The following is a 13,809-nucleotide window of genomic DNA, read 5'->3' on the forward strand; positions in this document are numbered from 1 at the left end:
CCTTTAAAACTAGCCCCCGCTCCCCTGCCAGAGCCAGGGATAGAACCCAGAGTCCTGGTTCCCAGCCCCCCAGCTTCTCTAATCCACTAGACCCCACTCCCCTCCCACATCTGAGGCTTGAACCCAGATTTCCTGAGTCACCCCTCCCCTGCTCTAACCACTAAAGCTGAGTCCTCGACAGGGAGCAAGAGCCCTGCAGTCCAAGGGCTGCAGCGGGGGTCTGGGCATTGGATCTTTCCCCACCCTGCCCGGCGCTTCTGCCGGGGAGTGGTGTCGGGCCACGGGTGTTTCCCCCACCTTGCCCACCCTGTGCTTCTTCCAGGGCTTTGGGATTTCTGCTGGGGTGTAGCATTCATTTTTCCAGGGGCCCCCAATTGTTCAGAGCCCCTGGGCTCAGTCCCCGTCAGCCCATTGGATAATCCGCTACTGCCCAGTTGGGCTCCTTAGACCGGTTAGGCACAGAGGGCCAGGTATGCACAGAAATGTGGGGTCCAGTGGTACCCCCTGGGAAAATACCAATGCCACCCATCGCCCCTTGGAGGGAATCACGTGTCCAAAGGGAATAGAGCTTTAACAGGGCTCTCAAAGAGGCCCACCCCCCAGAGATGCGGCTGAGGTGGCTGGCATGTGTGGCCGGGCTGATGCCCCAGGGTTGGACATGAGTGTGCAGAGAGGACAGGGCTGTTGGATTCAGGGGGCTGCTTGCAACCAGGTGCTGCAGACCCTGAGCTCAGATCTGCCCAAGGCCTAGGAGCCCAAGTCCTCCCACAGCAGATCTGCTAAGGGCATTCCTGCCGCCGGGCCTGCAGAGAAACCTCTTCCTGTCAGAGCCGACGAGTCCAAGTGCTCTGAAATCCACGTGGCCGCTCGGCTTGCCTTGAAATTGGCCATCTCTGAGCAAGGCCGGTGGCAGAGTGAGCGGGTCAGGTTCAGAGAGTCGTGATCCGGGGCCCTCAGTTAAAACCACATGAAAAGAAGCCGTTCTTAAAATCTTCACACCGCTCTGAAAACCAGTTGCAGACTCGCATTGACTTGAAAAGTGGCACCAAGCCGCAGGGGCTCTGCTGGAGTCTGCTGGAGCAAAGGGCGGTTGTTTGATTGCAGACGTCAAGAGATGCAGCCCCCTGAAGATGAGCTGCTGTTAATACTCACACATTTCACTGACTTCCCCATGAAACTGCCCTGAAACCGGCACTGAGCAATGGAGGCGGGGTGGGGTTTGTGGTTCAAATTTGAGGTCATTTGGTCCAGAGGTTCCGGTGATACCCTCCCCATCCACGTGCTGATTGAACATTTTCAGATGGTTATAATGTTCTCAGTGCAGAGTGAGGGGAAATAACAAAGAGGCCGAACTTTGGGAAATGTCAAGCCTGGATGGCCCCTGAGCTCAGCTACGCAATGGGATCGAGGGGCCATGCGGTCATAGTGCAAAAGTGAGTCCACTCCTCAAGCTGTTTGCACCTGTGTTTAATAGCAGTTCACTCCTCTGCGAGGTACGTCTTCCACCAGAAATTGAGGGTAACACCCACGCTGAGTTAACACAGGGGGGATTAGAGACACAGCCACTGCTGTTTTGATCTAAATATGGAGATGTTTGTGTTCTCATCCCTATTATCACCTTTGATCTGGTGTCTTCAGCCACAACAGGGCTGAATTGGGACCACAGATGGCATGTAAGTCTTGTGGCAATAACCGATGATTTTGGTCTCTGGTTCTTTTGAACAACTGAGGCGTCAAGGGTGGTGAATGACTCATTTGGAATGATGCCAAATTATTATTATTATTATCTATAGAAGAGGGGGGGGAGTGGAGATTGTTTTAGTACGAACAAGATGGGGTTTTTTTCCTGAGCTTGGTTTTTACACATTTTAAATTGATAAACTAATTTAAAGAACATCAAGCAAAACTGTTTTGAATGAGAAAATTGAAATGTTTTATATTGAAAATGTCAGTTTTTTGGTGGTTGAGCAAAACAATTTGACACTAATTCATTAAACGTTTTGGTGTCTACTGTAACTGCTAAACACCATTTCCTCATAGAGCTGGGTTTGAACCCAGGAGTCCTAGCTCCTAGCCTCACAACGCTAACCTGCTAGACCCAACTCATCTCCCAGTGGCAGGAGAAGAGCCCAAGAAAACTGAAGTGAAGTCAACAGAGTTACAATGATTTACACTAGCTGACGATCTGGCCTGTTCACTCCATGCCCTATTCCAAAATAATCTGTGATTATTTTTACGGCTGTATTTTTGGAGGGTTTCTCTAATGAGCACTCTTAAAGAGTCTTGATTTTCCAAAAGAAGGAGCTGAACATCAGGCCTGTAAGAAAGTGTCTCAAGTCAGAACATGATTTCTTGTGCTTTGAACCCTTCAGGTACTAGACCATGTCAGATCTGATTGGGTTTCAAGACATTGTCATACCTAGAACTCAAGAGGTTTACAAACTAGGAAATATCTAGAACTAATGTGTTATCGTTTATCTGTATATTATATATATATACACACACATGTATGTATATGTATACACATACACACACACATTTAAAAACACAATAGTATCCCAAGAGTTCTAGACATTTGAGTGATTCTTGAACCTTTTGGGTTCTTGCTCAGACAAAAAATTTTAAACCCAAACTGGTCCTATGTGGTCTAGGATATCATATATGAGGTTGGAAACTAGGATGCTCTAGACCACATAGGATCTCTTTGGGTTTTTAAATCTTGGCAGACCTAGAACCCAAGAATGCATAGGAACCTATTGGCTTTTGAAACATAAAGTGGCTTGAAAAACATGATGTTTAAATCTAGCCTTCATCAGATCAGATCACGTTCAAATCACTGACAGACCTGGGACCAAGATGTTAAGAACTGGCCAGGATTCCTAGAATCCATGAGATCCTATTGAATTCTGAATCAGTGAGAGGTGGTATCTGTCATGTCTGGCCATCTTAATCATAGAATATCAGGGTTGGAAGGGACCTCGGGAGGACATCTAACCCAACCCCCTGCTCAAAGCAGGACCAATCCCCAATTTTTGCCCCAGATCCCTAAATGGCCCCCTCAAGGATTGAGCTCACAACCCTGGGCTTAGCAGGCCAATACTCAAACCACTGAGCTATCCCTCCCCCAAATGGAAGCCTCCTTCGAGCCGGAAGGAGACTTCTGTTTTTTTCTGAACAGTAGGAATGAAAAGATTTTTAAACAGAGGGGCTACGCACATGTCTAAACTCACCTACAGCCCTCCACCTGGCAGCAGCAACCCACACAAGCCTGGCTTCCTCAGATACCCGTGTGGGTCCAGGTGACAATTGGTACAGCACCCCAACAACCTCTCCTGACCTCTGGATAGAATCAGAGATTCCGAGGCCAGAAGCAGCATGGTGGTCCCCTTGTCTGACCTGATGCAGAACGTCCCTGAACTAGTCCCTAGTTGAACTAGAGCAGACCTGTAAGAAATACCCTCCAGTCCTGCTTTAAAAATTGCCAGTGATGTAGAATCGACCAGGGAGGTTCTTTTTAACTCTTTATCATCTTTTGGATCTGCTGCCCCCCAGCCTTGTCCAAGATTTTGTAACTTAGATGGAGCTGGCAGGTGAGATCGTCACAGTTACTGTGACCTGTGACCAGATATGCAGAGGGCAGCCCAGAAAATGCCAAGGTCAGGGAAGGCTGCAAAAGGGACAGTAGATTCTCCCAAAACTGGTGATTAACACTGTAGTTAGATTCACCAACCACCCACAAGCTGTGGTCCTGATCCACCGGAATGGTTATCAAGAAGCCAAGAAAAAAGAAAGAAATCCCACAGCCCCCTTTATTGCATTCCAATCTTAGGTTCCCAGTCAGCAAATAGGTCCAGTAAAGTGAGAAGTTACTTAAATTCTATTCACTTTACAAAATGTTTTTCTTATCACCATAGGGCCAGCCACATTCCCAGATCAATACTGGTTTGGATCTGACCCGAAATAAAACATTGCCAGCCTATGCTTGATGGCCCATCCAATGGGCTGGTTAGGGCTGATGCAATCTGTCTGGGGCTGTCACGCAGACACACAGCACAGATTTGACATATAAATATACCACACATATTTACAACTCACAATATAAAAGGATGCATACACATAAACAAGCTGATCATATTTATCAAATGATAACTTTCCCACTGATCGCTTACATGGCATATCTGATATGTTTCAATACAATTTTGTATCCATAATATTATGAATGATCACCCATATTCCATACAGCATCACTCTTATTATCTTGGACGTTACCTCTTCACCACCCTGAACAGTTCATGGGCAGGTTCTTTCTCTGGAGCAGCTCTTTATTCTAACTGGCATGTTTTCCTTACCAGCCGCTCTGAAACTAAACCAGAGCCTCCCCACATGAAAATCCCAGTGATTGGGTCATAACCCCGCTGTGCTAGGCACTGTACAAACACAGAGTGAAAAGACAGAACCAGTCCCAAAGAGCTCATTGCATAAGGCAATGAAATTGAAAGAAACCTCAGCTGGGATGCAGGAGACCTGTGTTTGTGCTAGTTCTGCCACTGGACTTCTGGGTGACCTTGGCCAAGTCACGTTCCCACTCTGTGCCTCAGTTTCCCCATTTGTAAAAACTGGAAGACTGCTACTGACCTCCTTGCTAAAGTTCTTTGAGATCTACTGACGACAAGAACTAGAGAAGAGCTAGATATCACTAATATAATATACGGACTCTTCTATAATATACTACAGCTAATGGATGTTAAACAATTTGGAAATCTAGAACCAAGATGAAAGTTTTAGCAACAATCTGGAACCTGTTGGATTCTATGTGGTTTGAAAACTCTCTAGAATCCAGTGATGTCCTAGTTTCAGTCACGGACCTAGACTGAATTGAATTTGAGTTTGAACACATTGAAAAACTACAATAAATGAGATTCCAGAGCCAGCCAGAGATGCAGAATCCAAGAGAGTCAATTTTGTGATAACACATTGAGAGATCTAAAACAAACAAGATTCTGGATCTGGCTAGCAATCTGGTGCCATTGATGACAAATTGAGTTTCAAAAAATTGAGAGACCTAGAACGTACGGGATTCCAGAGATAGCAGGGAATCTAGAATCCAGGGACACTGAGGGATTTATAGACATTGAGATATCTCGAACCCATCAGGTTTCAGAACCAGCAGGAATCTAGGAACAAAGGGGATGCCAAGTTTTCAACTATCTCTCAGTCTGGGCACCTTCACACAGTCTCTTCTTTGTGTTCTTGATTTCTGAATCCTGTCTTCCACTAGACTCGGGGGCACTGCCTCCGAGATCATCGACAAAAGCAGCTTTGACCAGAGTGAGAAGAGACATCCTGAAGACCTGCCAGAATTTCTCCCCCACAAAGAGATAGAGGATGGGGGTGAAGCAAGCATTGAAGCAGGATGACAAGGTGTAAATGACCAAGAGGGTGCCCATTATTGACTCTGGCACCTCCCTCTTGTAGAGCTTCAAGCCATGGTAGAGGTGGTAGGGCAGCCAGCCAAGGAAGAAGGAAACCACCGCAGCCACCATAACTTTGAAGGGCTTCCCTGCCCACACCAGCTTCTTCTCCTTCAGCTCCAGCACCACGCAGACATAGCATCCCACAATGGTGCAGAAAGGCAGCAGGAAGCCGAGCAGGAACCGGACCATGAAAACGGCCAGGTGGACCTGTCTCCCCAGCTCCTGCGTCTCGGCTCCATTCCAGTCTCCGGAGAGAGTGTAATTATTGACACAAGCGATCCTGCCCCCATCCACCATGTGGGTCTCCCGGAAAGCCAGGTAGGGAGCGCTGAGAATGAAGGAGGCCAGCCACACGCCCACAGCCAGCTTCCGAGCCCGGGGCAGAGTGCGGTGATTCCGGGACCAGATGGAGTGGTGAGTGAGGGTGTAGCGGTCCAGGCTGATGAGGGTGAGAAGGAAGACGGAGGAGAACATGCCCACAGAGACAAAGGCATTGAGAAGCTTGCAAGTGACCATGCCAAAGACCCCAGTGGAAATCCAGGAGGACATAGACAGCGAAGAAGGGGATCAGCAGGGTGAAGAGGAGGTAGCAGGAGACCAGGTGGAGGAACCAGAGTGTGGTCACCGTCCTCCTCATCTTCAGCCCCAGCACCAGGAACATCCCGTTCCCCACCACATCCACCAGGAAGGTGATGAAGAGCAAGACGGCAGAGGCCAGGTGATGGGTCTTCATGGTCTCTGGTGTCTTGGTGGAATTTACCACTGTGGTTGGTGGGGGAGTCATGATACCCTGGGAAGAGACAGAAGAGGGGTTGGAAGGGACGACAGTGGAGGTGAAAGGGAGAGTGGAAGACGAGAGGGGAGTAATACCAGAGTGGGTTAGGAAGGTAACATTGGAGAGGACGTTGCTGGGCATCCTGTGGTCCTCCAGAATATCCAGGCTGGATATTACCAGAAACTGGGCTATAGCCAGTGGAACTCACTGCTACAGGTTAGAGCCGTGAGCAGTAGGGTAGGATAAGGGGAATAGCAGACGTGGGAGGAGTGGGGAAGGGGACACTCTAGTACATCAAATATACAGCTATGCAGAGAATACCATGAAGCTGTGATATGGATGTCTGGCTGGCTCAGGGGAGTAGGGAATGAACCATGGGATCTTTCCCCTCTAGGGTGGCCAGCTCTAATCTGGCCCTAGGGAAAGGGATCAGGCCTACTCAGTTAGGTGGGGATCAGTGCTGTTGACTCCTAGCATACAGGTGCTGGTGCCGGTGGAACTCACTGCTTCAAGGAATACAAAACTGCCCCCCCTCACCCCATCTCTTGTGTTCATCTGCCAGTTACAGGAATTGCTGCTACACCCTGACTCGTGAGAGCGTGCAGGATCCTTCTCACCGCATTGTAATATAGGAAGCCTGAATCCACCGAGCTTCTTCTGTGACCCCAGCCATCCTGCCAGCCCTGCACCAGAGACCTCTGCCTCTGTCTGGGATTTCCCCCCCTCACAGATTTATTAGCTCTGGAGAATGGCCTAATGGTTAGAGAATGGGGGAGGGGCTGGGAGACAAGACTCCTGGGCTCTGGGAGGGATGTGGAATCCTGTTTCTTAGACTCTACAAATGGGGAACACCTCAACTGATTAACATGAAATGAGCAAAAAATTCACCCACATTACAGATCTCACCTACTACCTCTGTCTAGTGAGTGCCCCACGTTAACCCCAGTGCTAACCAGCAGGGAGTCTCACAGGCTAACCCCAGTGATAGCCAGTGGCAGGGATTCCCTTGCTTTGCCTTTACAATAGCAAATTTCTGTGGTTTCTAGGTGGCCCTACAAGGAAATTTCCCTTCAGGCCTGATGAGGGGGTCTCTGCCTGTCATCTTGACTCACCTGGGCAGCAAGTGATGGAAGCATACCCATCGCAGAGACTCGGGTGATGTATCTTTGCCCAGCAAAGCGTCCCTTTGTCTGTCCCCACCTCAGTACTGCCCTGTGTTTTGAATTCACTCCCCTTAACTCTGTGTCTACTACATGCTCCGCCCCAACTTGCTCTCTAAATAGAAAAGCTGCAAACCATAAATGGAAATGATCATTCGGACCCTCTCTTAGCAGAGCAATCACCTAAGAAACAGCCAGAGCTTTAAAACTAGCCCCCGCTCTCCTGCCAGAGCCAGGGCTAGAACCCAGTGGGAGGTGTAGTCATGGCCCCAAACCTCACTGTGCTATGCACTGTATAAAGAGAGAGCTTAGTATCTAAAGAGGGTAGATAGAGACCTGGACCAGGTTCCAGGAGGCCTTGGTACTATTCCTGGCTCTGCCACTGGCAGACTAAGTGCTCTGGGCCAAGACACTTCTGCACTCTGTGCCTCAGTTTCCCCATTTGTAAAATCCAGGCGACTGCTACTGACCTCCTTGGCAAAGTTCTTTGCAATCTACTGAGATAACTGGCTCTGTGGATATGGGGAAAGCGGTGAACGTGATATATCTTGACTTTAGCAATGCTTTTGATATGGTCTCCCACAGTATTATTGTCAGCAAGTTAAAGAAGTATGGATTGGATGAATGGAATATAAGGCGGATAGAAAGCTGGTTAGATCATCAGGCTCAGCAGGTCATGATCAGCAGCTCAATGTCTAGTTGGCAGCCAGTATCAAGGGGAGTGCCCCAGGGGCCGGTCCTGAGGCCAGTTTTGTTCAACATCTTCATTAATGATCTGGATGAGGGGATGGACTGCACCCTCAGCAAGTTCGCAAGTGACGCTAAGCTGTCAGGAGAGGTAGATACGCTGGAGGGTAGGGATAGGGTCCAGGCTGATCTAGACTAATTGGAGGACTGGGCAGAGTCCAGCCCCTGGGCCAGCAGCAGCAGTTTGAGTGTGGGAAGGGGCTCAGGGCTGGGGCAGACAGTTGCGGTGAGGGGCGGTGTTTACTGGGGGGGCGGGGGGGCTCCTCGGTTCCCACCGGCATGTCTCTGAAGCTCCTAGGTGGAGGGGCCAGGGGGCTCATTGTGGTGCCCATGCCCGCAGGCACTACCCCTGCAACTCTCATTGGATGCGGTTCCCAGCCAATGGGAGCTGCGGAGTCAGTGCTTGGGGCGGGAGCAGGGTGTGGAGCACCCCTGGCCACCCCTCCCCCAGGAGCTGCAGACACATGCTGGTCGAAACCAAGTAGGGACGCTACCAGCCCCACCAACCCCACTCCCCAACACTCATGGGGGTCCTGGGCTGTGTGCTACTGCACCCACCCTCCCAGCATCAGTGGTGGTACTGGGCTACTCCCTGAGCACCCACGGCACCCCCCAGACTGCCCCCCACAGCACCTCAGGCCCCAAGTTTTAGTTAGGGGTATATAGTAAAAATCATGGACAGGTTACAGGCCCCGAATTTTTGTTCACTGCCAGTAACCTGTCCATGACTTTTACTAAAAATACCCATGGCTAAAACGTAGCCTTACCTATGAGTAATGAGGACAAGTGGAGCCTTTACAGCCAGGAGTTAAAACTGGAGCAAGATGCTTGGTAAGGGGTTAGACCCACCTGCTTAGAGCAGGAACCAACCCCTAGGCATAAGGGGCTGGCAGAAAATTTCCCCCACAGGGAGATTATTCCCTCCTCATCCACTAGGGGGTGTCTTGCACCTTCCTCGGAAGCAGCTGGGCTTTGCTAGAGACAGGACGCCGGGGCAGATGGGCCCGCTGAGCAGTTTCTCTGTTCTTGGGTGTTCCAGCTTTAGCCACTAGACCCAATCCCCCGAGGTAGGAATAGAACCCAGGGGTCCTGATTCCCAGCTCCCCCTGCTCTATACACTAGACCCCATGCCCCAAGGCAGGAACAGAACCCAGCTCCCCCTGCTCGAACCACTAGACCCCATCCCCCAAGGCAGGAATAGAACTCAGGGGTCCTGAGTCCCAGCCCTTAAGAAGGCCCAAGGCTGCCAGGTGAAAAGCCCCTTTCAGGCACAGAAGCACGGCACTTTCTCCTGCTGGTTAGGCGTGTGCATTTGTGAAACTACTTCAGCTTCTGAGGTTTTCTGCATCAACCAGATGGCAGTTCCCCTCCCCGTTGCCGGCCCCCAGCCTCCTGAGCCTCACGTGTACGGGTGACGCTCAGATCTGTGCCAGGGATATAGCTGGCCAGATGTCACATGCATTTATCCCCAGCGAGAAGAGAACCCAGTGGAGAGAGCTCTGACCTGAGGGCAAAGTTGCTCTGAACTCTCAGCCTCCTGCTGCTGCTAATTCATAAATCTGTCTGTCTGGAACCCAGACGGGCCCCTAGATCGTTCCAGTCTCGTCTCCGGCACAGCCCAGGCTAGGGGCTCTCAATTAGTCTCCCCGTACTGAGCTCAATCACTCTCATTTGCCAAGAGCATCTTCCGGAAAAGCCACCAGGTGTTTGTCCAGCTGTTCTTAAAACCCTCCAGTGATGGGGATCCCAAAACCACCCCTGGAAGCCAATTCCACCCCTGGAAGCCAATTCCAGAGCTTCTCCCCCTTGAGAGTTAGAAAGTGTTTCCTAACATCTGACCTAAAATGTACAAACTTTTAAATTTGGGGGGTAAAAGTGCTGAGTTTGCCGTTTAAAAAGAATCGTTTTTTAAAAAACCTTGAACCTGTTCTGTTTTTAACCAAACAGCCTGACAAATAGATTTTTTAAAACATAAAAATCACTGTTTTTTCCCCAAAAACCAGTTTTCAAAAATTGAAGCTTGTGCTAAAAGCTGTTTTCTGTAAACTCAAGACGTTTACGAAGCCTCCAAATGGTTTTCATCAAAACTGGCGGTTTTGAATCAAACCCCAAATACAGTTATTGGACCCTGATTGGGTTTTTTCCCTTACCAAAAATCCATTTTCAAAACCAAACATTTGGGCTTAAAAGAGTTTATAAAAACTGAACATTTGACTCAAACCCCACGTTTTTTCTTACCAAAACTGCCATTTTTTATCCATCCCCCAAAACATTTACTGAAACTCCCAAATTTTTCACCCCAGTCAGTTTCCGAAACCTGAAAAAATCCAGTTTCCACTTTTTCCATTAACAACAACAAAAATTGCATCAAATTTTTGAAAAGGAACCAGACCTGGTTTGCAATTCCTGGTGAAAAATCGCTGACGTGTCCAACTGGCTCCATCCATTTCCCTATTACGCCAGTGCCCTTGCTCTCACTTAGGAAGGAAAGGGCTGTATGAGGGTGCTGATACTGCAAAAATCCTGGGCACAGAACGCTCAGTACAAGAGGTGGCCCATAGCTCTGTCTTGTAGCAGTGAGTTCCACTGGCCATGTCCCAGTTGCTCTGAGAATACCCAGCCTGGATAGTCTGGAGGACCAGAGGGTGCCCAGAGAGGTTCTCTCCAATGGTACGTTCCTAACTCTCTGGTATTTCTCCCTTCCTTGTCGTCCACTCTCCCTTTTACCCTAGTCTGTCATCACTTCTAACCCCTCTTCTGTCTCTCCCCAGGGCACCATGGACCAATATGACCATCCAACCAACCACTGGGGCGAATTCCAGCCAGACCCCAGCACCCGTGAGCGCCACTCACCTAGCCTCGGCTGTGTTACTCTTCCCCACCTTCCTGGTGGGTGTGGTGGGGGACAGGCTGTACCTGTGGGTGGTAGGGCTGAAGATGAGGATAGTGACCATGCTCTGGTTCCTCCACCTGGTTTCCTGCTACCTCCTTTTTTACCCTGCTGATCCACTTCTTCACCATCTACATCCTCCTGGGTTTCCACTGGGTCTTCAGCATGGCCATGTGCAAACTCCTCTATGCATACCTCTCTCTGGTGTTGAGGGAAAAGCTAATATGTGCAGAGCTGGCACCCTTTGGCGCCAGCCACTGTCTGTGCAGCACAGACCGCAGCACATTTGGGGAATCGTTTCGGGCCTTGAAACTGTTCAGCACAGACCGCAGCACATTTGGGGAATTGTTTCACGCCTTGAAACTGTTGTCCTTCCTGTCTTTGTGGTATGCGAGGCACGTTGTGTAACTGCATGTTCCGTTTTAATGATAAAGTTGTTGACATTCTCAGAACACGAGAAAGCACTCACCAGAGAGTGGCTGAGGATGGGGGTGAGGATGGAATTCATTGGTTAAGGGTGCCGATGCACGAGGGCAGCACGCGATGTCAGATGGTAAATAAGCTTTGCATAAACTGTATACGGTGTCCCCTCCTGACTAGCGGAGGGGCACCACGCTCAAGCGTAATACATTAAACACAGACTGGAAACTGCAGATCTGGACCTGGTTTTTGGTGCCTCAGCCTAAAAACTTGAACCGTGCATGACCGATCAGGTATAATTCGCAACACTGGGCATGTTCACCTCCTTACTTCTCACCCTCATCACCCTGGATTTCGACACCCTTATTCACAATCCCATCTGGTTTTGGAATCACCACACCCTGCCCTAGGCTGGAAAGCTGGTTGTGGGCATGTGGCTGGCATCCTTTGCTCTCAGAGCTCCCTACCTGGCTTTCCGGGAGACCCATATGGTGGACGGGGGCAGAATTATCTGCATCAACAATTACAACATCTCTGGAGACTGGAATGGAGCCAAGCCGCAGGACCTGGGCAGATGGGTCCACCTGGCTGTCTTCATGGATGGTTCCTGCTGGCTTCCTGCTGCCCTTCTGCACTATCATGGGATGCTATGTCTGCGTGGGGCTGGAGAAGAAGCAGGCATGGGCTGGGAACCCCCTGAAAGTCACGGTGGCCATGGTGGATTCCTTCTTCCTCGACTGGTGCCCTACCACCTCTATCACAGCTTGAAGCTCTACAAGAAGGAGGTGCCAGAGTCAGTGACTGGCACCCTCTTGGTCATTTACACCTTCATGTCCTGCTTCAATTCCTCCTTCTCCCCCATCCTCTACCTCTTCATGGGGAAGAAGTTCTGCCATGACTTCACAGCGTCTGTTCTCACTCTGGTCAAAGCGGTTTTTGTCGAAGATCTCAGCAGCAGTGTCCCCGAGTCTAATGGAAGACAGGGATCAGAAGTCGAGAACACAAAACAGGAGATGGCCTGAAGGTGCCCAGACTTACAGAGAGTTGAAAACTTGGTGATCCCCTTTGTTTCTAGATCTCCTATGGTTCTAAAACCTGATGGGTTCCAGGTATATCACTGTTTATAAACCCTGCAGTGTCCCTGGATTCTAGATTCCCTGCTCTCTCTTGAGAACCCCATCTGTTGCAGGTCTCTAAATTTTTTCAAGCTCAGTGGGTCATCAATGGAACAAGATCAGGAGTCAGCTCCAGAATCTTGTTTGTTTTAGAACACTCAGTGTGTTCTCACCTAATTGACTCTCTTGGATTCTGCATCTCTAGATCTCTCTGTCTGTGTCTGGAATCACGTTTTTTCTAAGAGTCTCAATGTGTTCATATTCAAAGTCCATGGGTTCTAGATTTCCTACTGGACCTAGGACATCACTGGATTCTAGAGTGTTTTCAAACCACATAGAATCCAACAGGTTCCAGATTGTTTCCTAAAATTTTCATCGTGGTTCTAAATTTCCAAATGGTTTTTAATCCATTAGGTGTAGTATATTACTGAAGAGTCTGTGTATTATAATAGCAATATCTAGCTCTTCTCTAGTGCTTGCCATCAGTAGATCTCAAAGAGCTTTACCAAGGAGGTCAGTAGCAGTCTTCCAGTTTTTACAAATGGGGAAACTGAGACACAGAATGGGGAAGTGACTTGACCAAGGTCTCTCCAGTGGCAGAACCAGGAACAAACCCAGGTCTCCTGCATCCCTTCCCAGGTCCATATCCCATTGCATCTCCTTAGATTGTGACTGCAGTTAGCCACTGTGGGGCGTGGCCAGACAGTAGACTACAGATCCCCCTGGAAGGGGGGTGTCACGGTTCCCTCCCCACTCTGAACTCTGGGGTACAGATGTGGGGACCCACATGAAAGATCCCCTAAGCTTATTTTTACCAACTTCAGTTAAAACTTCCCCAAGGCACAAATCCTTTCCTTGTCCTTGAACAGTATTGTTGCCACCACCAAGTTATTTAGACAAAAATTTAGGAAAAGAGTCAATTGGAGTTCCTTGTTCCCCAAAATATTCCCCCAATCCCTTTCACTCCCTGCCCTGGGGAGGCTTGAGAATAATGTGAGTAATGACCAGACCCTTTGTCCCTAGGATACTGAAAATCAAACAGGTTCTTAACAGAACAACTTTATTTAAAGAAAAAGTAAAAGAATCACACCTGCAAAGTCAGGATGGAAGGTAACTTTACACGGTAATAAAAAGATTTAAACACAGAGGATTTCCCTCTAGGCTCAGATTCAAAGTTACAAAAAAACAGGAATAAAACTCCCTCTTAGCATAGGGAAAATTCACAAGT

General features: G+C 49.0%; 1 protein-coding gene and 1 pseudogene across 1 annotated transcript; one reads left to right on the top strand and one right to left on the bottom strand.

Annotated features, from left to right (window-relative positions):
- Positions 1-57: 57 nt before the first annotated feature.
- Positions 58-11,145, bottom strand: LOC119847653 (probable G-protein coupled receptor 33). Its single transcript, XM_043501919.1, is given in 3 exon segments — positions 58-5,999; positions 6,001-6,264; positions 11,010-11,145. Coding segments are annotated over 2 exon segments (1,053 nt in total). The 5' UTR covers positions 6,259-6,264; positions 11,010-11,145; the 3' UTR covers positions 58-5,204.
- Positions 11,126-13,754, top strand: LOC119848095 (annotated as a pseudogene).
- Positions 13,755-13,809: the final 55 nt, after the last annotated feature.

The sequence above is a fragment of the Dermochelys coriacea genome, chromosome 24, assembly GCF_009764565.3.
Source record: "Dermochelys coriacea isolate rDerCor1 chromosome 24, rDerCor1.pri.v4, whole genome shotgun sequence".
NCBI classification, from domain to species: Eukaryota; Metazoa; Chordata; order Testudines; family Dermochelyidae; genus Dermochelys; species Dermochelys coriacea.